The sequence below is a fragment of the Papio anubis genome, chromosome 12, assembly GCF_008728515.1.
Source record: "Papio anubis isolate 15944 chromosome 12, Panubis1.0, whole genome shotgun sequence".
Classification (NCBI taxonomy): domain Eukaryota; kingdom Metazoa; phylum Chordata; class Mammalia; order Primates; family Cercopithecidae; genus Papio; species Papio anubis.
In genome coordinates this window covers 61029462-61053012 of record NC_044987.1, presented here as the reverse complement: position 1 = coordinate 61053012, position 23551 = coordinate 61029462, and the positions used below count along the sequence as shown (strand labels likewise).

Sequence of the window (23551 nt, the reverse complement as noted above, 5' to 3'; positions counted from 1 at the left end):
AGCTGGTGGTAGAGAGGGGCCTGGACCCTCTCTAGGATGTCTGATTAATAGCCAGTGCTCCTTAACCAAAAAGCATTTCCCCATTTAGTTTATTGATTGAGACAAGGTCTCACTCTGTCACCCACGCTGGAGTGCAGTGGCACAATCGCAGCTTACTGCAGCTTCAACTTCCTGGGCTCAGGTGATTCTCCCACATATTTTTGTAGAGACTGGGCTTCATCATGTTGCCCAGACTGGTCTTGAACTCCTGGGCTAAGTGATCCTCCCACCTCAGCCTCCCAAAGTGCTGGGATTACAGATGTGACCACTACACCTGGCCTTCCCCATTTGGTTTATTGAGTGACACCTGACATTGCCACCATTTGAACTCTAGAATTTAGAGCTGGGGTGTAGATGGTCCCCTCACAAAGAAAACATTTCCAGGAGTGGAGGGCATTCTGGCTGCTCTGGCTCTGCATAGGCTGGGATGTAGGACCCTGGAAGAATCCCTGCCCTAGCCCTGGAGGTCTCCACTGACATATGAGGGTGCTGATGTCATGATCCTGACATCAATAACCTGCAGCTCCTTATGCCCTTCCCCCACAACCTGGGCATGACCCAGGGGAATGGAAACTCATCCCGGGCTCCCCTCCTCGTGCGGTGTCCAGTTCTCTTCCTGGAATCTCCTGGACCCTGGGGACCTGACCTTTCCTGTCTCCTAGCCCCTGGGTTCAGATTCTATGATTGTTTAGAACCCCACCCCCAGCTATCTATCCCCAGCAGACTTATTTACCTTCCTTTCTCCATCTCTGTCATGGGCTGTGATTATCCTGACCCTAGCCAGGCCTCTGGCCCAGCACTAGGCCGTCCCTGGTGTCTCAGTCTCCCATCAGCCCTACTGTCCCAGGAGGGCCGCTTGAGATCCCCTGAATAGTACTGAGAGGGGGAACAGGCCACTGAGCTGCTCCCTCCAGTCCTGGCACACCCTGTAGCACAACTCCAGGGGACACGATTCAGAGTCGGAATACAGTGTGAATAGTGGCTGGAGTTTGTGATGACTGGCGTTGGAAACTGGCAGGATGGGATGGCTGTACTAGGGAGGGGGCACTGAGTCACCTGTCCCGCTGGAGGGAAACTAACACCCTGGCAGAGAGAAGTGGTGCGGGGAGTGGGGGAGTGAAGGTAGGAGACGCCTCCTAGAGGATTTCACTAGGCCCGGAAGGATGTGCCGAAGCCCACTGTGTGGGTTTCCTTTATAGACTCACCTTCACCAGGCCTTTTCACCAACTAGGTGAGGGTTTCCAGGGTTGGGCCTGGGCCTCCTCAACAAGGCAAAGTGAGGTTATTCTTCCTGGCCACCAACTGGCAGGAGGAAGATGAGGCCCAGAAAGGGGCACAGGTGGCTCTAGTTACACTGGCAATGGTAAGAGGACCCAGAGGAGTATCTCAGTCTCCAGTCTCCTTATCTTGCTTCGCACAACCCCTTCTTTCTTGGTTCGGAGCCCTGAAGAGGCGGATTCAAGAGGCCCTCTGGGCCTAGTCGCCCAGTCCCGCGCAGCCCCCTGCAGTTCCCAGGGGCGCGAGAGAGGGCGACGTAGAGCAGCGCCGCCCGCCGGCAGAGCGGCCAGACCCTCCGCGGCTCGGGGTGAGTCGGGCCGGGGGCGCAGCCAGGGCTCTGACGTCGGGGGCGGGGCCGGCGGCCGTGACGTGAGGGGGCGGGACTGCGCACCTTCGCGGCCCGGCAGGCGATTCATTCAAAAGGCGCGCAGGGTTCGCTGCTTCACTGGCGCTAGCCGAGCCGGGCCGGGGCGCCGAGTCGAACGGGGAGCCGAGCTGGAGCTGCCGCGGCGCGGCCAGGTAAGGAGGGCGCGCGGAGCCCCCATCCAGAGTCCTCTCCCCGCGGCCGGGCCAGCGGGATACTGACCCTAGAGGCGCCCCCTGCCTCCCCGCGTCTCTGAGGAAGTTCGCGGGCGCGGCGGATGCTGCTGCCTTGCCGCGCGCCGCCCCCCCACTCCCCCAGCCTCGCGTCCTGTCCCGGCGCCTTCCGCGCACCGGCCCCCCCCCAGTCTCCGAGCCCCGGGACCTGCAGGTCCTCCGGCCGCGATTCTGGGCCGGCCCTGCGCCGTGGCTGTCGGGGGGCGCGCGGGGAAGCAGCGGAACTTGCGGTGTGAGGGGCCAGTGGGGCCCGGAGCGATCCCTGGCCCGGGAAACTTGGACGGAGACCAGGTTGGGGTGCGGACTGGACGGCGGCGCCTCGGCGCGGCTGCGGCGCGGGGCGGCCGGGGGGGGGGGTCTGGACGGTGTCAGCCCGTGACTGTGGGTGACACGGCGCGTGAGGCGGCCTGGCCGGGCGAACGTGTGGCTGGAACACTGGGCGGTGACGCCGGGCCGAGCAGGCGACACAGAGGGGCTCTGTGTGTGGGAGACAGGCAGCGTGTGTGCATGTGTTGTGAGGGAGAGACCCGGGGTCACTGGGGTCACGAAGTGCGTGGCCTGGGGCGTGACCGGCGCAGGGCCAGGGCCACCCGTTACTGTGAGTGTGAAATAGAGGGAGAGGAGACCAAGTGACTGAGAATGAGCCAAGCTAGCTGGCGCCGTGGTGTGCGTGTGGGGTCAAGTGGTGTCAGAGTGTGTGTGTGTGTGTGTGTGTATGTGTGTGTGTGTGTGTGTGTCTGTCTGCACCTAGGGCGATGATGAGTAAGAGGCAGGAGGAGGAGAGACCGGACCTAGGACACCTTCCAGCAGATGGGGGGTGATGAGGAAGTTGGGGAACCAGGAGACAAGGGTCTCCAGGGCTGTCCCCACGAGGGCACCCCTTAGGAGTTCAGCTTAGTGAGGAGATGGACCCTGAGGGACGTGCCCTGGCTGAAGGAGAGAGCCGAGGATGGGCGACATCTGGTGGGGTGGCCCAGCTGGCAGCAGGGAAGGGGCCCTGTGGTAGTCTCAGCGTGTCCCCGCCTACCTGCACCCACACACCCATGCATCGAAGTCCCTACACCTGGCAAAGTTCTGCCCCTGTGTAATCTGTATTCTCAGTGGACCCAGGCACAATCTTGCTCTCAGACTCCCCCCGCATCCCCGCGCAGGCCTCAGTCTCCCCATCTGCACACTGAGGTGCTGGGCTTTGAATGGACTGTGAATCATCACTTTGGGATCCTCTATTGTTTTTGGGTCAACCGCCTGTGTTCTCCCTTCAGGCAGAAAAACTGCAGTGGGGGGGTTGGGCCAGGCTTCTCTTGGGGACACAGTGGCCCAGGGTCTGCACTCAGGGGCTACTGATAGGGTTGGAAGCTCAGCCTTCTCCAAAACTGGTCAAGAAAACATTAGCCTCCCACCCAAAGGCTTCCTGGTCCTCTGTCATGAAATGGATTGATAGACAATATGGATCCCAAATCCATAGACATTCACTTCTCTGTCTATGTGTCCTTTCTTCAGTTCCTTGGGTTGGGGAGAGTGGGGAGACTTGTTCCCCAGGAGTGGTCTCTGGTCTGGGAGGCTGAGTTCTTGCTGGAGAGCATGAACCCTTTCGCCATCTGGGCAAGACCCTTCTGAGGCCCCTTCTCCCATATGGGGCCTGTGGGGTTCATGCAGGGTGGGGTGAAAGCTGGGCTCCCTAGTCTGGGAGTGGGTGGCACTTGCTGTAGGATCTGGAAGTTCTGTCTTCTGCTGTTGTCCTCGGAAAATGCTGATTGCATTCTAGGGATGGGGGACAGGGTCGGGGACAGTGTCAGGCACTGTTCTGAACACTTCATGTTCTGTCTTGTTGAATCTCCTCAGTGATTCTGAGATGTAGTGACTATGTTTCAGAGAAAGGAACTGAGGATCAGAGAAGCAAAGTGACTTGGCCAAGGTCGTACAGAGTCAGGACAGTGCCAGGACTGGAATTCAGGTCTTCTGACCCCAGAGACCTGAGAGAGCGGATCACCCACCTTCCTAGTAACTGCTCATGGCTTTCCTGGGCTTCTGTCTCTCAAACTTGGGCTAATAGGCGTGGCCTTGCCACGGTGTCCCATTGTGAGTTCTAAGTGATGTGTGTGTGTACACCCATGTCTGGAACACTGGGGATGGGTGGGTTACATGGTATTCCTGTTCCTCCCCAGACCTCATTCCCAACCGGACATCATCAGAAAGACCTGTCCCCTGCCTTCTAGAGCCTGGACCTGGCTTTGGGAGTGTCCCCATGGCTTTGAAGAGTGTATGGAGTTAGCAGCACAGCCTAGGGGTAGCAGGGAAAATTGAGAGTCCCAGGTGACCTTCATCATACTTGAGAGGCCCCCTCCCCTTCTTTGCAGTTGCTCTAGAGGCATTTCCCCAAATCCGTCTGCATGTTGTGGTGGGGAGCAGACAGGGAGTGACCTTGAGCTGATCTCTACTGTCTCTGGGCCTTGGTCTCCCTCTTCTTCCCAGAGACCCCTTTTGGCTCTGACCACTGTTGCCACTTGGCCAAGAACTGGAACTGGGGATCATGGTGTCTGTCCCTCGGTCCTCTCTGCAATGATTGAAGCTGTGCTGCTTGGGGCTGATGAAAATAGCTGTCATGGTCTCTAGGGGCTGAGCCCAAGTTATTTCCATCCTCAGCAATGAGGTGGAAATAGCTTAGGGCCTGGGAGGGGGAGCAAGAGGGGAAGGGTTAACTTCTCCTTATCCCAGCCTTGAAGGAGGCCCCCAGCCTCAGCCTGTGCCCTAGCCAAGCCAAACCTTTCTGGGAACTTGGGCCTCTGGGGATGACAGTGGGGCCAGGCTGGGTTTCCACTTGTGGCCACAGTTGGGACTGGTGTGATAGCTGCTAGAGGGAGGGGCCTGTGTCTAGCCAAGAAGGGGAGACATTGAGGGCCAGTCAGCACCTGCCGCTACTCATAGGGTCGGGTGCAATCTCATTTCACAGAAGGAGAGACTGAGGTTCTCAGAATTCAGGGACTTACCCAAGGTCTCCCAGAACCTTCACCCTCCAGACACGGTACCTGCCTTCTGTCCTGAGTTCGCCATTCTGTGTCTACACTTTCCCTGGCGGCTGGAGGTTGGCCAGCACTGGAAGTAGGCCCAAGACACACCTTCCGATGTCCGCCTGCCTCATATTCCAGCTCCGGCCTTACCATCCCTGCCCGGGCTCTGGTTCCAGCTTCTCTGCTTCCACATCGGTTCTCCCACACACTGCCAGAGTGACCTCCATAAAGTAACTCTTGCTTTTTGCCTACAAAGTATAGTTCAAACTCCTCATCTGGCATTGAGGCCTTTCCTTCCAAGGTCTTTCAGAATTTACATCTTCACCCTTGCCTCTCCTTGCCAGATGCCTCGTCTGCCTTGCCTTTGCTTTTAAAGCTTCCCTCTTTCTAGAACCCTCTTGGCCATTCAGAGTACAGCCCCAGCTCCGCCTCGCCCAGGAAGCCCTCCCGGCCCTAAATCAGTCTCTCTTCATTGTTGCGGGCCACCGGCCAGGTGTCCTCCCTCACTGCTGGGGAATGAGCACAGGTTTGGGGCACCTGTGGGCACTGCATGCTCAGCTTGGTGGGGCCAGTGTGGCCAGCAGCCCACCCCCTCCCACTGCCATCTCTGTGCTGGCGAGGCCTCTTCCTGAGGACGGGCAGCTGCCCTAGGATCCCGGCACCTGTGTGCTGGGAGGCACCGGGAGATTTGCACCCAGGTCTCGGGTGCTCACCATGACCTGAGGCAGAATGTGTGCTGGGGTTGGGGGCAGAGACTCACGGCCACTCCTGTGGGTAGGGGGCAAGTGTAGTGCTTGCCGTGGTCCTCGACATCTTGTGTCAGTAGAGGAAACTGTCCCTGCTCAGGTCCTGCTGTGCGCCAGGCCCTGGGCCCAGCATTTCCTCACAATAGCACTCACCCGGGCCCTCTCCTTTCCAAGTTGGTATGGGGGAACCTGGACTCAGAGAGCAACCCCAGGCTGAGTCATGCGGCCACTCGTGTTGGAGTCAGGCCCTCAGATCCCGCCCAGCCCCCAGCCTGGTCTCCAGGCAGGAGGTGAGGGTCAAAGGGTTTGTCTGACAATTCTAACATTAGTTTCTTGAGAAGGGCCAGGCTGGTCAGTACCTAGTCTGGCTGGGTGGCACCTGACTACCTCTGTTATGGGGCCGGCCCTTCTACCAGGTCAGCAGGAGCGAGGACCAGAGAGGAAGGGGTTTTGCCTGAGATCACCCAGCAGGGCATGTTTGGCGCCATTCCCCACTCAGGATCGATGGGGAGCAGGGATGTGGTCTCTGGACAGAGAGAACACCCACTGTGTGCCGAACCTGTGTCTGTCTGGGCCTAGGATTGGTGCTGCTGAGTGGGGCTGGGGTGGCAGAGAGGACAGAAGCCAATGCTGCATCCCTACTCTGCCCATCCCTGGGATTACGGCCCAGGAGGCTGTCACATCCTCAGCCTTATACTCCTGGGGGTCATCATTCCCTCCAAGCACAGGCAGGGAAACCAAGGCCCAGAGAGGGGAGGCACTTGCTAGGCCCCAGTGTCACTGGGATCCAAACCCAGGTCTGCTGGCCTTGAAGACCAGAGTTCTTTCCTAGGCCATCCTGGGAAAGATGAGAGCTCTATAAATCAACTGCCCATGTGGCTGTGAGCAAGTGCCCTAGCTAGTTGTCACAGACAGAGGGGGACAGCGGGGACCTCTACAGCCAGTTAGAAGCAGGGTCTGAGTGTGCAAGTAGAGAGAGGAGTGGGGGCTTCCAGAGGAGGGACCTGTGCTTAGCCCAGTGCATGCCCTGTGAGGAGGAACAGTGAGAGGGGAGGACATTGGCCACCCGCACCACCGGCGCGCTGTGTGTCTGGCCTCCTGCACGCACCCAATCCCTCCCTCCCTCAAGGAGCCTCAACCCTTCTAGAGGAGTCAAGGGAGACTGAAAACTGATGGCGGGGGTGGGGGGGGGGGGGAGTCTGGAGAGGGGAGGGGGCCCCCTTGACAGGGAGGCTGGGGAGGCTTCCTGTAGGAGGGGATGCCTGGCCCAAGGCCTGATTGTAAGAAGAGCCCCTGTTGCCTGTGAACACTGAGTCCTCCACCACACCATGAGGTCAGCTGCACTGGCGCAACTGGGAAACAGGCTTGGGAAGTTGGGGCTGGGTTCCTGACTGCTGAACTACCCCTTACCTTCCTGACCGTGGCCCTGGCTGGTGTGGGAGCAGATGGATGCAGGCCTGCACAAAGGCTGGGACATGGGCACCCAGGGCCCTCCCAGAGAGGCCAAGGCCCCTCTACTCATGCTGCCAGGATTTACATGGAGTTCCCCAAAGCACTCTTGCCATACCCAAGCCTCTGGGTGACCTCGGCTGGCTGTTGCTTGGTCCTGAGCTTGGATTCCTCTGGTCCTAGTGGGGCTGTGTTGAGAGACCTCAGTGTCCCATAAGGCAGGGACTAGCACCCATGTTTGCAGAGGAAGACCCTGAAACTCAGGGAGGGTAAGTAACCTGCCCAAGGCTACAGATCCACGAAGTGACAGAGCCAGAGTCTGAACCTTGGTGGGCTGCTCCAGGGCCCAACCTTGTCTCTTCCCTGCCCCATCACTGCACATGCACTGACCCCAGTCCTCAGCATAGCTCCACTGGGTAGGACCTGACCTGGGATGGCCCTGGAGGGGTCGGGGAGGCCTCTTTCCGCAGCACCCCAAGTCTGGGGAGAGTTGGAGAATGGGGCAGACCAGGGCTGTGGTCTCCCCCAAGTCCCTCCCAAAGCCTCCGCCCAGGTCTTCCAGGTCAGGGTGATTGGGGGCAGGGCCCATGCTGAGCACATTAGGGACTCGGGATCAGATTTATGGCCGGGGCAGGTGGCAAAGGTGGCTTCTTGGAGGATGTAGCAGAGCATGAGCTGGATTGCAGTGAGGTGTCCTTCAGCACCCCCAGACCCGTTGCTGTTCTGTCTCTGGGCCAGGGTTGGCAACACGGCTGTCCGTGGTGCTGACAGGTCGATGGTGGACCAGAAGCAGTGGAGATGCCAGGCCTGGGTGGCACAGGCAAGGGCCGCCTGCCAGTTGCCCCTACTCCAGGGTAGGTAAACCTCATCTCCTTCAAGATGAAGTTGTTACAGGCTACCACCTGGCCTCTCTGAGCCTCAGTTTCTTCCATGTGAAGCATGGAACACTGTCTTTAAGGGGTGAGACCCAGCTTACAGTGGGAAGGGGACAGGCAGTAGTGTTCAGTGAGGAGGGTTAGGGAGCCCCCTCTCTGCCAGAGATAACTGTCTGGGCTCAGACATCCCTCCTCCAGCCCCAGACTCGACCCAGGAAGTGGGGCGAGGACTGCACCTGTACCATACCCAGTCTGGGAGGAGCTGGGTGGGCCAGGTGTGGCCACCTCAGCCCTTTTCTTGGCCTCAAGGGGCCAATTTAGCCCCCTTAGCCTCAGCCCCACCCCATCCACCTGAGCCACTGAAGCCCAGGCCCGGTGGCAGCCAGGAGGTCTGAGGTGCGGAACCATGCCCAGCTTCTAGGGGTGTGGCTGAGGGTGGGCTGGGGAGCAGCTGCTGCCTGGCCACGAGGTGGTACAGGATTAGGGGTCTAGGATTTGAGGGGTGCATACCCCAGTGTGGTGACCTGGGAGCTCATGGCTGCCCAGACCTGTGGGAAGGGGCGGGAGTGGAGTGCCCTTCTCACTGAGTGGCCCTGAGCCAGCCTCCGCACATCTCTGGGATCCCAGCAGCAGCCCTAGTGAGGTGGGGCTCCACCCTGGGACCTCTTCTTCCCCGCTCTGGGAATTCCCAGACTTCCCTGGTCTTCCTGTCTCTTTCAGTTCCCAGCTCCCTTTCCTGCCAGAGCTGGCACAGACTAGAACAATATGCAAAGGAGTATAGATGCAGGCAACTCCTAAAGGCCCCATGGGATGGCGGTGCAGACAGCACCTTCTCCTGGGGCCCTCCTGGGTCCTTAGTAACAGACCCTCAGTTGAGCCGCCTACTGGGTGCTACTAGCTTGCTGACCTCCACCATCAGGTTGGCAAACACTGCAAGGACGTTTACTATGTGTTAGGTCCTGGGCTAAGTTGCAGGGTGAAAGGAGGCAGAAAAGAGACAGTCCTGGGCTCCATTCCTGCTTCATCTCTTACTGGCTCCGTGACCCCCGCCAGTGACATCCCCTGACCTCAGTTTGCCCAGCTATGAAACAGGAACGCTCACTTCTTCTGCAAGTAAAGGCAGCAACCCAGGACGAGGGCCTGGCCTGCACAGGGCTGGGGTCTGTTCCTTTCCCCGTGAGTGTGGAGGAGGGAAAGCCACCCAGTGTGGTCACTGCCCTACTTCAGCCTCAGTTGCCAGGGAACCACTGGGCTCCTTGCTAACCTGGATTTCTCTGTTGATGGGTGGCCTTTGTCTTCCTGCCTTGGGTGCGGCCACCACCAAGGGAGGCCTGTGTCCAGCTGTGTTTCCAGGCAACCCTAGCCTCTGAAGGCCAGAGGGAGGTCCACAGGCTCAGGAGCCACTATCTGGGAAGCAGAGTAGCTGCCTCCCCACCTGCCCTGCTCCAGGTGGGCACTGGCCCCCACCTCCATCTCCCCCAGTGTAGCCTCTCTTGGCAGGCAGCCCGGGGAGCCTGCTGAGACCGAACTGTTCATTCTTCTCCCTCCCCTGCTTAACCCTTCCAGGCTCCCATAGGCCCTAGGGGGAAGTACAGGCTTTTTGGCAGGCAGCTGAGCCTTGGTGTGACCTGAGCACTGCCCACCAACCTTCCCAGACTCCTCCAGACTCCTACCGTCTCCTCCATCCTCCCGCCCTCCAGATTCCCACCAGGGCGAACCCAGCACCACCTGTGTACCAGACTCTGCGCCAGGCACTGAACGTAAAAAAAAGTTGTGTGCCCTTCTCCTCCACATTCCACACGTAGGGAAACTGAGTCACAGTGAAGTGTGGGGAGTGCTTACTCTGTGCCAGGCCTGTGCTGAGTACTTAATGTGATTCTCTCCTTTCAGCCTCACCACAGCCCTCTGCAGGCGGGCCACAGAGCCAGTGCAGGACAGAGCAGAGCAGGACTGCACCCCACACTTTGTATCCCCAAGTTAACCCAGGGGTTCAGATCTGGCTTCTGACCCACCCCAGCCTCTGGGCTCCTTCCCCCTCAGCCTGCTCACTGGCCCTTCTAGCTCGGCATAGCTGGGCTCTCTACCAAGAGCGCCTTTTCTGCCTTCTCCCCCAAATCAGCCCATACCCGCCCGGGTCAGCACTGGGCATGGAGCAGGCAGCTCGTGGTGGGGAAGGGGCTGGGTAATGGGATCTGCATGGCACCATGAATGCTGAGGGGGAGGTGGGGGTGAGGGTACTTCCAGGAGGAGGTGACTTTGAGCTGAGCTCTAAGGAAGAGTGGGTGCTGGCCAAGCGATGAGGGGAGAGCAGAAAGCAGGTGCAGTGTGTGTGAGGGTGGAAAGCACTCAGCATGGCAGGTGTGTGGGTGGGGGAGGTTGGTGTCGGTGCGTCAGGACAGCATCCTGAGGGTGGTGGGAGCTGGCCCAGGGCCAGGGCCAGAACTAGGTGTCAGGGCACCGAGGCTGCAGGGCAGGACTGACCTGGAGGTCAGAGACAGGGTGACGGGGCAGGAGCAATGGGCGCAGGCCCTGGGAGAGCTTAGGGACTGTAAGGAAGGGGAGGGCCCCGCCTAGGGGAAGGGGAGTGGCGTGGCAGGGCCCAGGTGACCCCAGCGAGCTTCAGTTCTGGGAAAGGGGAAGCTGCCTGTGGCCTGGGCTGGTGGCACAGCTTCCTCTTTCTCTGAGGCCTCCGGGGCTGCACCTCACTGGGGCTCCACCGCCTATGGCCTCAATCACGGTCTGGGGCCCTCAGCTTGGGGCCCTGGCCGTGGCCTTTGCTAGTTGGCTTTTCTCCAGGGAATTTCTGGTTCTCATTTTTCGGGCATTTTTTTGGAGGGCGGAGTCTGAGGAAACCCTCCCCGCCTCGTGAGCCTGTTTGGAGGCCTCCTGCTTCAGACATGGGGCTGGGTGTGGAGTTTTGTGGCAAATAAAACAGACGTCCCTGGCCTCACCGCTGTCTGGTGGGGGAGCAAGGAATAAACAAGTAAGCAAACAAATACTTAATCACAGCCCTCTGCCAGCAGGGCAGAGGAGAAGGGCTGTGGAGAAGGAAATCCCATGACCTACTTTAGCTTCATTACCTCCTTTAAACCCCATGACTGGCTGGGCATAGCAGCTCGCACCTGGAATCCCAGCACTTTGGGAGGCCAAGGCCAGAGGATCGCTTGAGCCCAAGAGTTGGAGACTAGCCAGGGCAATGTAATGAGACCCTATCTCTACAAAAAATAAATTTAAAAATTCAACCAGGCATGGTGGGGCATGCCTGCAGTCCCAGTTACTCAGGAGGCTGAAGCAGGAGGATCACTTAAAAGTTCAAAGTTGCAGTGGGCTGTGATTGTGCTACTGCAGTCCATCCTGGACAGCAGAGTGAGACACTGTCTCAGAAAAACAAAACAAAACAGAAATCCCCCAAAAACTTCGTGACAGCCTTGCCAGCCAGATTAACATCCCCATCTTGTAGATGAGGAAACTGAGACCCAGTGATGTCAAGGTCCCACAGGGAGTTGGTGGCAGTGGAGACTGGGCCCTAGGCTAGGAGACATGGGAGGAGTGGCCTCTAAGCTAAGTTCCTTCTCTGCTACTCCCTGGGGCCCCTCTTCCCCATCCACTGTGGCTGGGTGTGGCTCTCCTCTGTCAGGCATCAGAGGCTCTGGCGCCTCACTGACTGCCCAGCCTTCAGGGTGAGGCAGAGGTGGATATGGGGCCTTCACAAATCCTCTTGCAGCCGAAGGGGCTTCCATCTGAACTGTTTTTTTGGTCACGGTTCCAGGGCTGATTTAGATAGTGGAGGCCTCATGGGGCAGGGGGTAGGGGTGCTGAGCAGCAGGTGTGGACATGTGTGTGCACCAGGCCTTTCTACCTGACTGGGCAAGTCCAGCAGGGGCTCAGTCTGGGCTGAGTGTGGGGGCCGGGCAGCCAGACTGGAGTAAGTGCTGATTTGGGGTAATGAGAAGGTGCATAATTAGAAGGCGCAAGGCCCTAGGTGGCAGTGTCTGTGCGTGTGCTGGAGTGGGCCCTTGCTGGCTTTGAGTCTGGGCCTTTGGACCCTGCTTTCCTCCTGGAAGGTTCTAGATCACACAGCTCTGCATCTGTCTGCAGATAAGCAGCTGCAAAGCTGCTCCCTGTGGGCTAGCAGGTGCCACCCGGGGTCAGGGTGGTTATAGGGCTCTCTGCTGTGGTTGTTTGGCCTCTTTTCAGCCCCGCATCAGCCCTCTGGGCCTACCCTGGGGACATGGAGGGCTGCTAGAGCCGGGGGCTGGGCTATCGGGTTGCCCCTGGCTTTGTCTTCTTTTTTTTTTTTTTTTTTTGAGACGGAGTCTCGCTCTGTCGCCCAGGCTGGAGTGCAGTGGTGCGATCTCAGCTCACTGCAACCTCCGCTTCCCAGGTTCAAGCGATTCCCCTGCCTCAGCCTCCTGACTAGCTGGGATTACAGGCATACACCACCACACCCGGCTAATTTTTGTATTTTTACAAGAGACGGGGTTTCAGCATCTTGGCCAGGCTGGTCTTGAACTCCTGACCTCGTGATCCACCTGCCTCCGCCTCCCAAAGTGCTAGGATTACAGGCGTGAGCTACCATGCCCACCACAGCCTGCCACCCCTCCTCCCCTACCATCGGGCTCTGTCATACACAGTCAGGCCTAGTGGGGAAGTGAAGCCTGAGGACTCGGGGCTCATGGTCAGGTCTGTGGGTTAGATCCCTCAAAGGACAGGGGAGGGGCCATGGGGAGACAGGCTCGAGGTGGAAGCTGGGCCCTGGCAAGGGGACAGGACACTTTGGGGCAGAAACTGGAAGGAAGACTTGTGACCAAATTCGAGGAAGGACAGGGGGCCCTCCCCACATGGCCTGGGGGTGTCATTTGTTGGGTGTTGACTGCGAAGTGTGGCCTCCACCCTATACTGTAGCCCTACCTTCTCCTGTCCCTGGCTTTCCCCTGAGCTGGCCTGGGACCCAGAGTGGTTGCCAGTGACCTGGAGAGTCCCGAGATGATGTGACCGCAGCCCACTCCCTCCCCTGAGTGTAACTCAAACCCTGGGCCCCTCTGAGGTCTGCCAAGAGGGAGGGTGGGTGGACAGATCGGTTTCCTGGGCTGCTATTCTAGGCGGGAAGGCCGGGCTGCCTGCAGGGAGAGGGCTCTGAGTGACCTGGGACCTACCACAGGAGGCGCTTTTCTCACCTCACTGGGCTTGGAGTCACAGCGGGGGGCCTCAGCCCGCGGCAGCCCTGAGCCAGTGGCTGGGTTCCCAGGCTGCCCCTGGGCTTAAGAGGCTGCGTGTGACCTGAGGAGAACAGCTTCTCTCAGCCTGGTGTCCCTGAAGCCAGGCCTCCAGGGAGTACACAGCGGACTTCCTTGCTCTGCCACCATACCTTCTGCTGTCTGATGTGAGTCCTTTGTCCTGCTGTGTCCACCTCCTCCACTGGCTGAAGGCTTCTCCAGAGCAGGCCACCATCACCTGGGGGCCTCAGTCTCAGACCGGTGGGCTGTGGCGCCACCATGGATATTTCTCTGAAGTATCACACACTGCACTCCCACTCTATTTTGTTTCTTGGCACTTACCACCAACTGGCGGGGACACCTCTCTGTTTGCAGTTAGGTCTCCCCTGGGCTGGAGCTCCTTGCAGACAGGGACCTTGTCTGTCTTGTTCATACCGATTTCTCCAGTGCCCGCACGCATTAGGTGCTGGAGAGATGACAAAGACAGAGCACTGGCTGCCATGACCACCCCAGCCCCATAGGTCTGCCCAGGGCAGAGCTGTGGCCAGACATGTCCCAGCCTCAAGGGAGGAGTCAGCCTCCCTGAAAGAGGTATGGACAGTGGCCATGCGGAAGGACCAGGACCTAGATGGGGTGGGGAGCTGTGGGAGCCAGACCCACTTTGGGGAAAGCTTCTAGAGAAGCTTCTGGAAAGAGAGGCCTTCGCATTGGGCTTTGAAGGGTAAAGGAAAAGGCCTTCCTTGGACCAGAAGCTGCAGGAGTGAAGGCAGAGGCCGGGCATGCTTACAGACCTGTGAGGAGGAGGCGGCGGGAGCCTGAGCCTGGAGCACTGGGCTGGAGTGTGGAGGCGGGCTGGGGTGTTGGGTGTTGGTTGCAACCCTGTCATCAGGGACACAGGCCGCCACACGCACTTCCTTCCCCTCCTGATGCCTCGGGGCACCTGGCAGTTTAAGGAAGGGGAAGGAAGCCCTTCCTCCTCTGGGAAGTCTCCCAGCCTGCAGAGCCTTCTTCCTGCCTTCCTGCCCGTGCTGCCCTGTGAGGCCGGCTCCCAGGCAGGGCAGCCCCCTCTTGGGGGCTTGGGGGTGTGGAGCCGGCAGCCCTGGGCTCTGCCTGCCCAGCAGCACCTTGCCCGCTCCCGATGAGTCCTGTTATCCTGGAAGGGGTGCTGAGGGGACAGCAGCCGCCTGCCTGTCCCTGCCGCTCCGCCGAGCCTCCTCTCCATCTGCCCTAGGCCAGCGACCACCAGGGGTCTCAGGATGAAGCCAAGTCTGCTGTGCCGGCCCCTGTCCTGCTTCCTTATGGTGAGTTGGGGATGGTCCCTGGGAAGGAGAAAAGTCGCACGTCTGCCCTGCAGCCCTCCAGCAAGAGGGTGCAGACACTCTCCGGGAACCCCATGCCGGGCAGGGCTGAGTTACTCAGCTCTTGAAGACTCTGAGGCAGTCGGACCCTAGGAAGCACCTCTGGGCCCACCCAGGCTTGTCAGGGAGATGGAGAAGGAAGGGCCTGCTGGCATTTATGGGCAAGGCAGGCATGGCTGAGGGCAAGATGCCCGTTGGCACGCAGGCATGAGAACAGAGCCCAGCCCGGAGGGTAGGCTGGGCACCAAGAGGAAACTGGGCAAAAGAGGGCTGGGATTTGGACCCTGAGAGCCATAGCACCTCAGATGCTGGGGTTCAAGATCTGTATTGGTCTGGGGGGTCCCAGATTCCAGGTCCCAGGATCATAGGATCAGGCCAGCTGCCTGGAGCTTCTGGCGAGTCTGCATTACAGACTTACAACATCTTGGGGTCTGCTCTGGGGCCCATCTTTCTGCTGTGACGCTAGAAGCTCAGGGAGGGCGAGACTTGGCCTTGGGCCTTGCTAAGGGTTGCTCCTTACAACAGGAGGCCTTCCAGCCTTAGCAGGTGCTGGGAGCCGCTCTGGGGTCTGAGGAGATCCCTGTTCCATCTCCAGGGCAGCTGATGGTGGCCCCATCCAGCCTAGGCCAAATTGGGGGACTGAGGTCTCCTCCAGGAGGGATTCAGGAGAGACAGTTCATTCCTAACAATGGGAAACAGAGGGAACTCCTAGTGAAATGGGCTAGGGACACACACTGAGAAGACGGAGCTTTCCTTTGGGATGTGTCTCCCTGTTTGGGTGTGTGGATGCGAATGGGGTGGCCTCGCGTCGAGGGGAGGTGGCAGAGGAGGATTTGGTCCTGGAGACTTTCGCTGAAGGGAGGGCCCAGAATAGGAAGCGCCACCTGCAGACTTGGCTCCAGGGATGATAAATGAGGCTGGTTAATGATATGCCCAGCTGTGATGGGGGCACGGATGGACCCAAGGCGGGAGGAAGGGGGACAGAATATGAGAGAGGATTCGGAAGCATTTCCTCCTCATTGTTCTGGTTAGCTGGAAGGGCTTGAGATCTTGATGTGGCCTTATCTGGGGTTTCCAGCACTTTCCAGAGCCAGATGTGGCTCTCTCCATCCCCAGGTACTGGCCATGCAGCAGGTCTGGGACAGGACAGGTTTTCCTCAGTGTGAGGGATTGAGGTTAGAAGAGTGTGTCCCTGTAACCCGGGTGGAGTAGTCAGTGGTCCTCACCACTGGGCTTTCAGGAAATAAGTGGGGGATAGATGACCCCAGAGACCCCACACCCAGCACTTTCTGCCTGTTTCAATGCCTACTGTTCTTCCAGCTGCTGCCCTGGCCTCTGGCCACCCTGACATCAACAACCCTTTGGCAGTGCCCACCTGGAGAGGAGCCTGACCTGGTGAGCATTGCCCTGCCCTCCTACCTGTCCTGGGAGGGCCCTGAGGGCTGGGGGCAGAGTCCTGTGCCTGGCCCCCCAGGGATCCTCAGACTTGACTCCTGGCTGTGCTCTCACCCTTTACCTCCCACAGAACCCAGGTCAGGGCACATTATGCAGGCCCTGCCCCCCAGGCACCTTCTCAGCTACATGGGGCTCCAGCCCATGTCAGCCCCATGCCCGCTGCAGCCTTCAGAGGAGGCTGGAGGCCCAGGTGGGCACGGCAACTCAAGATACACTCTGTGGAGACTGCTGGCCTGGGTAAGCCAAAGGGAGTGTGGGGAGGGCTCCTGGCTGGGTGACCAGGACTCTGGATCCTGGGGTCCCAGCCTTATTGTATCCTGAGCAGGCCTCAGTTTTCCCATCTGTGAAATGGGATGGGGCAGGACCAATGAGGGTGCCTGGAAGGAAGGCATCCAGCCTCTCCTAAGGATAGTGTTTGGGGAAATTTCTGGGCCTCAGTGGTATCTTCCCTCCTCGCAGGTGGTTTGGGCCTTGGGGGATTCCCCGTGTTCCATGTCAACCGTGTTCCTGGGCACCTCTGGGTATTCACGGCTGTGATGGTGAGTGGCAGACTGGTGCTAGGACTGGTGCAGGCGTATGTGTGGGAGGGGGCCAGTGAGCTGGAGCCCAGCAGCCTCTGCAGTGTTCATGTGGGGGCAGTGGGGTCCTTCTTCCAGCCCAGGGCAGGGCATGTAGCCAAAGGGTCTCCAGCAGGGCACAGTCAGCCGCTCCCCTGGCTGTTTCTGTCCACCATGCTTCCAAGTGGCAGAGAGCATCCTGCAGGTGGCAGCCACAGCTGGGGGCTGGGGACTCACATGCTGACCTGTCCCCTGTCCCCTGTCCCCATCTCCTCAGAGATTCATGCCAGCCAAGTGCAGTGGCTAATGCCTGTAATCTCAGCACTTTGGAAGGCCAAGGCAGGAGGATCACTTTGAGACCAGCTTGGGCAACACAGCGAGACCCTGTCTGCAAAAAATAAAAATAAAAAATTAGCCAGGCGTGGTGGTGCTACCTGGGAGCCTGAGGTGGGAGGTTTGCTTGAGTCCATGATTTCCATGCTGCAGTGAGCTGTGATCACACCACTGCACTCCAGCGTGGGCAACAGAGCGAGACCCTGCCTAAAAAAACCCATGCAGATGAGTGAGCTCACACACACACTCAGGTACACACATGCACCTCCTCCCGCTGCTGAGTCCGTCAACCCTGAGGCACTGGATTCATGGCCAGGCCACAGGGAGGCAGATCCCATCTCCCTGTGCTGAGGCACGTGCCCTGTGTGCCGTCTCTTCACTCCCTGACCTGAGCGTGAGGGGAGGGTGGGGCTGGGTGTCTGAGCGTCTTGAGGAGGCCTTGTTCAGGACAATGCTTCGATGGCCAGAAAGGAAAACAGGAGGGCAGTGGGTTGACCTTTGCATCCCCAGCATGGCGGGGAGTGGGCTGCCCTGGGTGCATTGGCTCTCCTGCAGCCCCCTCTGACTCAGGCCCTGGGCCCCTGTCTCTCTGTGTTTGTGTCACTGCCTCTGTCCTGCCTCCATCGTCTGTGATGCTCAGAGTGGGGTCGGCGGGCCCGACGTGGCGTGGAGGTGGCAGCAGGGGCCAGCAGCGGTGGTGAGACACGGCAGCCTGGGAATGGCACCCGGGCAGGTGGCCCAGAGGAGACGGCCGCCCAGTACGCGGTCATCGCCATCGTGCCTGTCTTCTGCCTCATGGGGCTGTTGGGCATCCTGGTGTGCAACCTCCTCAAGCGGAAGGGCTACCACTGCACGGCGCACAAGGAGGTCGGGCCCGGCCCTGGAGGTGGAGGCAGTGGTGAGGCCCGGCTGGGGTCCAGGTGGGGAGGACGGGGGCATGAGCCCAGCCCCAGCTCCACTTGAGGGCTGCCAGCAGAACCTTGCCTGGCCTCTGGGGTCTGAGAGGGAGAGGCCTGGGAGGTGACAGCTGCAGACTGACAACATGGGAGGAAAGGTGAGGGGACAGAGGTGTGGCCATAGGGGCAGAGCAGAGGCGGCACAGCTGGTCAAGCGGCTTCAGTGGGATCCCACCCTGGGTGAACCCTTGCCCAGATGTGGGGATCTGGACTCTTTAGAGGCCACAGTTGTGTGTATGGTTCCAGGGTCAGATGGCCTTGGAGTTACTCAAGGTGACCTCTGACCTCTGGCCTGCAGTAGGGGGAGTGCCCTGTGTCAGGAGGGCTGGTAGGGCAGCTGTTCTGTTCTGGGCAGGCACCGCGAGGGGCTTGGGTTTCGGTTCCAGGCTGTCGTTTGAGTTACAAGGCCTGGAACCAGAGGGACAGGCATGTGCTACCACCTTCACCCCCAGGGCCCCGGGCCCCTTTCCTTCTTCCCCACACCACCACTCCCCTGCAGGGCAGGGGCCCACGTGCACACACCCTCCCCTGGGCCCATGGGATCCTGTGGCCACATCATGAGTGAAATGGCATCTCCCTTGCTAGCACGCTGGGCTGTCTGGAGCTGGCATGGGAGCCAGAGCCCCTTCTAAGTCCTGACACTGAAGTCTGGCAGGGGCAGGAAGGGGACAGGATCATTAGGCCGGCAGGAGGGAATGTGGTGACTCAGGGCCATTTTGCCTGGGACTGCGCTTGTTTTCCTAGAGACTTCCTTTAACTGCTGGATGCTGCCTCTGTGCAAGTCCCAGGAGCTCTGTTTGCTGCTGGGCGCAGGGTTGATCACCGTGGCCCATTCTCACACTCTTGAGATTTGGGCCCAAAGCTGACTAGGGGCCCTCATTTAAATTGTTACACAGACAGGGCACGGTAGAGAGGCCATGGAATGGCAGTTTGCTGTAGATTTTGGGAGTTCTGGGTAGGGTGGCAGCCCACAGCTCCCTGAGGCTGAGGAGACAGTGCAGACCCAGTAGATGCTGATGCACCGCCCCCTCCCCTGCCCAAGTCAATGACTGGAGTTCTCGTGGCCCTGAAGCCTGTATGCACCCGGGCTCTTGGTGCAGGAAGCAGCGGCGTTGAGTCGTGAATGTGATATGGGCTTCTCTGAGCCTGGATCCCACATTTGCAGGGCTCTGGGAGACTTGTCACCTAAACGCACATGCTTATGGCCCTTAAGAAGGCCAGGGGTGCCCTCTGCTGGCAGACGTGGTTTAGCTCAGGAGCGTGACTTCCCCCTCTTCCCGAGGATCAGGGCCCTTGTCTTCCCCAGGAATCAACCCTGCCTACCGGACTGAGGATGTCAATGAGGACACCATTGGGGTCCTGGTGCGCCTGATCACAGAGAAGAAAGGTGAGGAGAAGGTCTGACCCCATCCCAGTGCCCAGGAGAAGAGGGTTTCCTCCAGAAGCCTGTGAGGCAGCCGTGGTGGGTAGAGTACCCCCCTGCTCTGCCTTCCCTGCCAGGGTGCCTCGAGCCGCCTGGTGCTCTCTGACCCAGGAGTGCACACCTCTGCCTCCTGTAATTGCCTGATGAAGTGGGAGAAAAGGTGCACAGCCCAGGCTGGGTGTGGTGGTGTGGAGGGTAGGTGGGGGGTTCTCTGCTGAGGCAGGGGGTGGGAGGCGTGTCCCATCTGGCCAGAGCGAGGGTCTGACTGCAGCTGCCCACAGAGAATGCTGCGGCCCTGGAGGAGCTGCTGAAAGAGTACCACAGCAAACAGCTGGTGCAGACGAGCCACAGGCCTGTGTCCAAGTGAGTGGGCTGGTGGGAGATGACGAGGCCAAAACCCCATTAACCAGCCTGCCTCCTGGGGATCTCCCACTTGGGTCCCCTCCTTGAGTCACCCTGTTCCCTCCACTGCCTGCTGGGGTCTCCTGCCCCTGGCCTGGCCTGGCCTATGGCCACTTCTGCCTGTGCCCCCTGCAGGCTGCCGCCAGCGCCCCCGAACGTGCCGCACATCTGCCCGCACCGCCACCACCTCCACACCGTGCAGGGCCTGGCCTCGCTCTCTGGCCCCTGCTGCTCCCGTTGTAGCCAGAAGAAGTGGCCTGAGGTGCTGCTGTCCCCTGAGGCTGTAGCTGCCACTACTTCTGCTCCCAGCTTTCTGCCTAACCCGACCAGGGTTCCCAAGGCCGGGGCCAAGGCAGGGCGCCAGGGCGAGATCACCATCTTATCTGTGGGCAGGTGAGGTGGGCACAGACACAGCAGGGGCAGGTAAAGACGTGACAGCCTGGAGGCCTGGAGGGGGAGGCAGGGCCCCAGCTTGGGCCCTGAGCACCCTGCTCATTGGGAGCCCTGCCCTTATTGGGCCTCTCTGGGCAGTGGGGGTGGCCAGAGAGATCAGGTCTTCCTAGTTACGCTGTGTCTCACATGGAACCCTTGTGTCCTTAGGGCAGCATCTTGGCCCCCATGGCACCCGGGCCTCCAGGCTCAGGCTTTGGACCATGAACTTGCTGTGTGACCCCGGGCATGTGCTGCCTTCTCTGTGCCTGGGGATCCCCGCTAACGGGGATGATTGCCCCACTCTCCTCACAGGTTCCGCGTGGCTCGAATTCCTGAGCAACGGACAAGTTCAATGGTGTCTGAGGTGAAGACCATCACGGAGGCTGGGCCCTCGGCGGGTGATCTCCCTGACTCCCCACAACCTGGCCTCCCCGCTGAGCAGCAGGCACTGCTAGGAAGTGGCGGAAGCCATACGAAGTGGCTGAAGCCCCCAGCAGAGAACAAGACCGAGGTGAGGGCCAAGGAGAAAGGTATCTGTCGGCACCTGGGCCAACCCTGACCAAAGATGGGGTAGGGGTGGAAGTGCGGTGGGCCCTAGGCAGGGGCCACTTTCCTGGAGCCAGAAGCCAGCCCCTGACTCAGCTCTGACCCCTCACCCCTGTCCACCAGGAGAACCGCTACGTGGTCCGCCTAAGTGAGAGCAACCTGGTCATCTGAGGGGCGGTCTAGTCTGAGGACACTGCGGCCCTGCCCTGGGAGGTTCCGAAGGCTTCCTGGAGGAGGTGGAGCTGCAGCTGGGACTGTGAGGACCGAGAAGCAATGGCCCAGCAGACAAGACAGCAAAGACCAAGGCCTGGAGGTGGGAGTGTCCGCCCCAGTGAGGAGGCAGGTGGTGGCGGGCACTGTGTACAGGAGCACACTGAGCCCCGCCCCGGCCCTGCTGCCAGGTTGCTCCCCTGCAGGATGCCCCGACCCCCGTGCTTGCCCTGGCTGGATCCTAGGAGCCCACGGGATTCTCTGTATCATCAGAGGGCTGGGCTTGGCAGAGGGGAGGGGCCCGTGCCCATCACCCCTGGCCCCATTCCTTGGTAATTAGCCACACCCTTGCCTCTGTACAGGGCCCTAGAGCAGATGTGCCTCCCCCTCCTCTTCCAGCAGGTCTATAAAGGGAAGGGGCAACAGAAAGTCCTGGGCTAGGAGAATGAATCCCTGGGTTCTAATCTGGGGCACGTCTGTGGCCATCGCTGGGTCCCCTTTTCTGACTGTGAAGTAGGGAGAGACGTTCTCAGTACCCAGGGCCTCTTCAGCTCTTTGCGGGTTCTGGGCTGGGTTGTGGGGGGCTGGGGAGCTGGGCTCTACCATCCCTCCTATTAGTAGCTTTATCCAGCCCCGTTTTTGCTGCTTCCAGGGCCTCTGCCTTCTAGACCCCAACGGGGCTGTCCATCCATGGCTCTGCTACAGAAGGGGCTTAATGCATGTGCCTGCCCCTCCCCCAGCTTTTTTTAATGAAACCGAAAAAAACAGACTTGATGCCGGCAGGACTGTGATACAGAGCCCTAGCCTGCCCAGCCGGCCCCAAGATCTCAGGAGCTTTAGGGAGAAGAGTGTTGGTGGGGCTGGAGCGCACCTTGGGCCTCAGTGGTTTCTGCGTCCCTGTGGTGCCAGTGCTTCTGGGCAGTGCAGGCGGCTGCCAGGCCCAGCCCTGACCTCCACTCTGGCTCAGCAACCTGGTTATTTATGTGGGGCCGTGCAGGCATGGGCCCCACTGCCTGTCCGTCCTGTTTCTCTTATTTATTGAAACTTGCCGTTGCCCTATCCTTGTGTCTCCATCCCCTTCCATGTGTTGAATAATAAAAGGTGGGAAAGTGCTGTCACGAGGAGCTCTTTTTCTCTGTGCCCTTCCCAGCTTATCCGCCTGTTCCACTTGTACCTGTCCAGCCCTGCCCTGTGTTGGGCACCATGGCAGGCTGCCCTCCCCTCGCAGTTCCTGCACCTCAGCAGCCGGGGAAGCAGGGCCCAGAGGAGATCCATCAGCTCATCTGGTTCTTACCAAAGCCCCTAGCTAGAGGCAGGGCTGTCCCACAGAAATAGTGTGAGCCACATATGTGACTTTAAATTTTCTGACAATCACATTTCGAAAAGTAAAAAGAAGCAGGTAAACTTAATTTTAATACATTTTTTAACCCAGTCTATCCAAAATATTTTCATTTCACTATAAAATCAGTATAAAAATTGTGAATGAGCTGTTTTTGCTTTTGCCTTGAAATCTGGAGTGTATCTTACACATCTTGATTGGAACTCGAATATTTCAAGGGCTCCATAAGCCATGTGGCCAGCAGCTACCACGCTGGTCAGCGCAGCACCTGAGGAAGTGCACTGTGTGGAGCCCGGGAGGTGAATGGGGGTGAGGAAGATGTGCGGGCCAGGGAATGTGTTCCACAGAGAGGGACAGCATGTGCAAAGGCCGGGCACCAACACATAGTGGGCACCTGGGCCTTATGCCAAGGACACCAGGGAGCCTCCAAAGCATTCAGTTCCTGCTTGGCCAGTGTGGAGAGGAAAGGAGCCACAGGAGTGGGTGCCACACCCAGGTGAGATGGAGTCTCCGTCTCCATCTAAGATTCCTAGGGCAAGCTTCCAACCCGGCCCATGGGCCGCATGTGGCCCAGGACGGCTTTTGAATGGGGCCTAACACAAATTCATAAACTTTCTGAAAACATTGTAAGATTTTTTTTTTTTTTTTTGAGGCAGGTCTCAGCTCCTGTCTTCAGGCTGGAGTGCAATGGCCTGATCTCGGCTCACTGCAAGCTCCGCCGCCGGTTGTAGTGCCTCAAAGCACCACAGGTAGCTGGGACTACGAGGCATTTCGCCACCTCGCCCGGCTAATTTTTGTATTTTAGTAGAGGCGGTTTCACAGGTGTTAGCCAGGATGGTCTCGATCTCCCGACCTCGTGCTCTGCCTGCCTCGGCCTCCCAAAGTGCTGGGATTACAGGCATGAGCCACCGCGCCCGGCTCATTAGGAGATTTTTTTGCTTTTTTCTTTTTAGTTCATCAGCTATTGTTAGTGTTAATATGTGGCCCAAGACAATTCTTCCAATGTGGCCCAGAGAAACTAAAAGATTGGACATCCCTGTGCTAGGGTTTGGTAATGGGAAATGGGTCAAGGACTTAGAGCCAGCTGGGTGGAGCAACAGGAACAGTCCTGGGGGCACCTGTGACACAGCCGTGGAGGATGTCCCATGCCATCTAGATGCGAAGGCCCGGAGCTCTCAGGAGACAGACCTGGAGACAAGAAGACCTACAGGCACTCGGGTCTTTAGGCCAGGACTAGGCTGGGAGGAAATGTCCTGGGGACAGGGCCTGGGGCGGATGCCTGGGCTGCTCCAGGGCACCACAGAGAAGGCACTGCCAGGGAGGCAAGAGAGA

General features: G+C 59.2%; 1 protein-coding gene across 5 annotated transcripts; it reads left to right on the top strand.

Moving 5' to 3' along the window:
• Window positions 1–1601: 1601 nt before the first annotated feature.
• On the top strand, window positions 1602–22356 carry RELT (RELT TNF receptor). Of its 5 annotated transcripts, none has more exons than XM_003910388.4 (11): window positions 1602–1836; window positions 14440–14509; window positions 15887–15961; window positions 16092–16258; window positions 16481–16560; window positions 17552–17809; window positions 19174–19254; window positions 19572–19653; window positions 19828–20085; window positions 20437–20635; window positions 20794–22356. In XM_003910388.4, the coding sequence occupies exons 2-11, from the start codon at window positions 14465–14467 to the stop codon at window positions 20839–20841; spliced, it is 1293 nt and encodes a 430-aa protein (XP_003910437.1). In that variant the 5' UTR covers window positions 1602–1836; window positions 14440–14464; the 3' UTR covers window positions 20842–22356. The 5 variants fall into 5 exon arrangements, with proteins under 5 accessions (XP_003910437.1, XP_003910438.1, XP_021781980.1 ...); XM_003910389.5 differs by lacking the exon at window positions 1602–1836 and adding an exon at window positions 1879–2205; XM_021926286.2 differs by lacking the exon at window positions 1602–1836 and adding an exon at window positions 12478–13375.
• The last annotated feature ends 1195 nt before the right edge of the window (window positions 22357–23551 follow it).

Coding starts and splice junctions, on each gene's coding strand:
- RELT (XM_021926286.2), top strand. Junction 16,561..17,551: donor GGGTATTCACGGCTGTGATG/GTGAGTGGCAGA, acceptor TGTGATGCTCAG/AGTGGGGTCGGCGGGCCCGA. Junction 20,636..20,793: donor CAGCAGAGAACAAGACCGAG/GTGAGGGCCAAG, acceptor CCTGTCCACCAG/GAGAACCGCTACGTGGTCCG.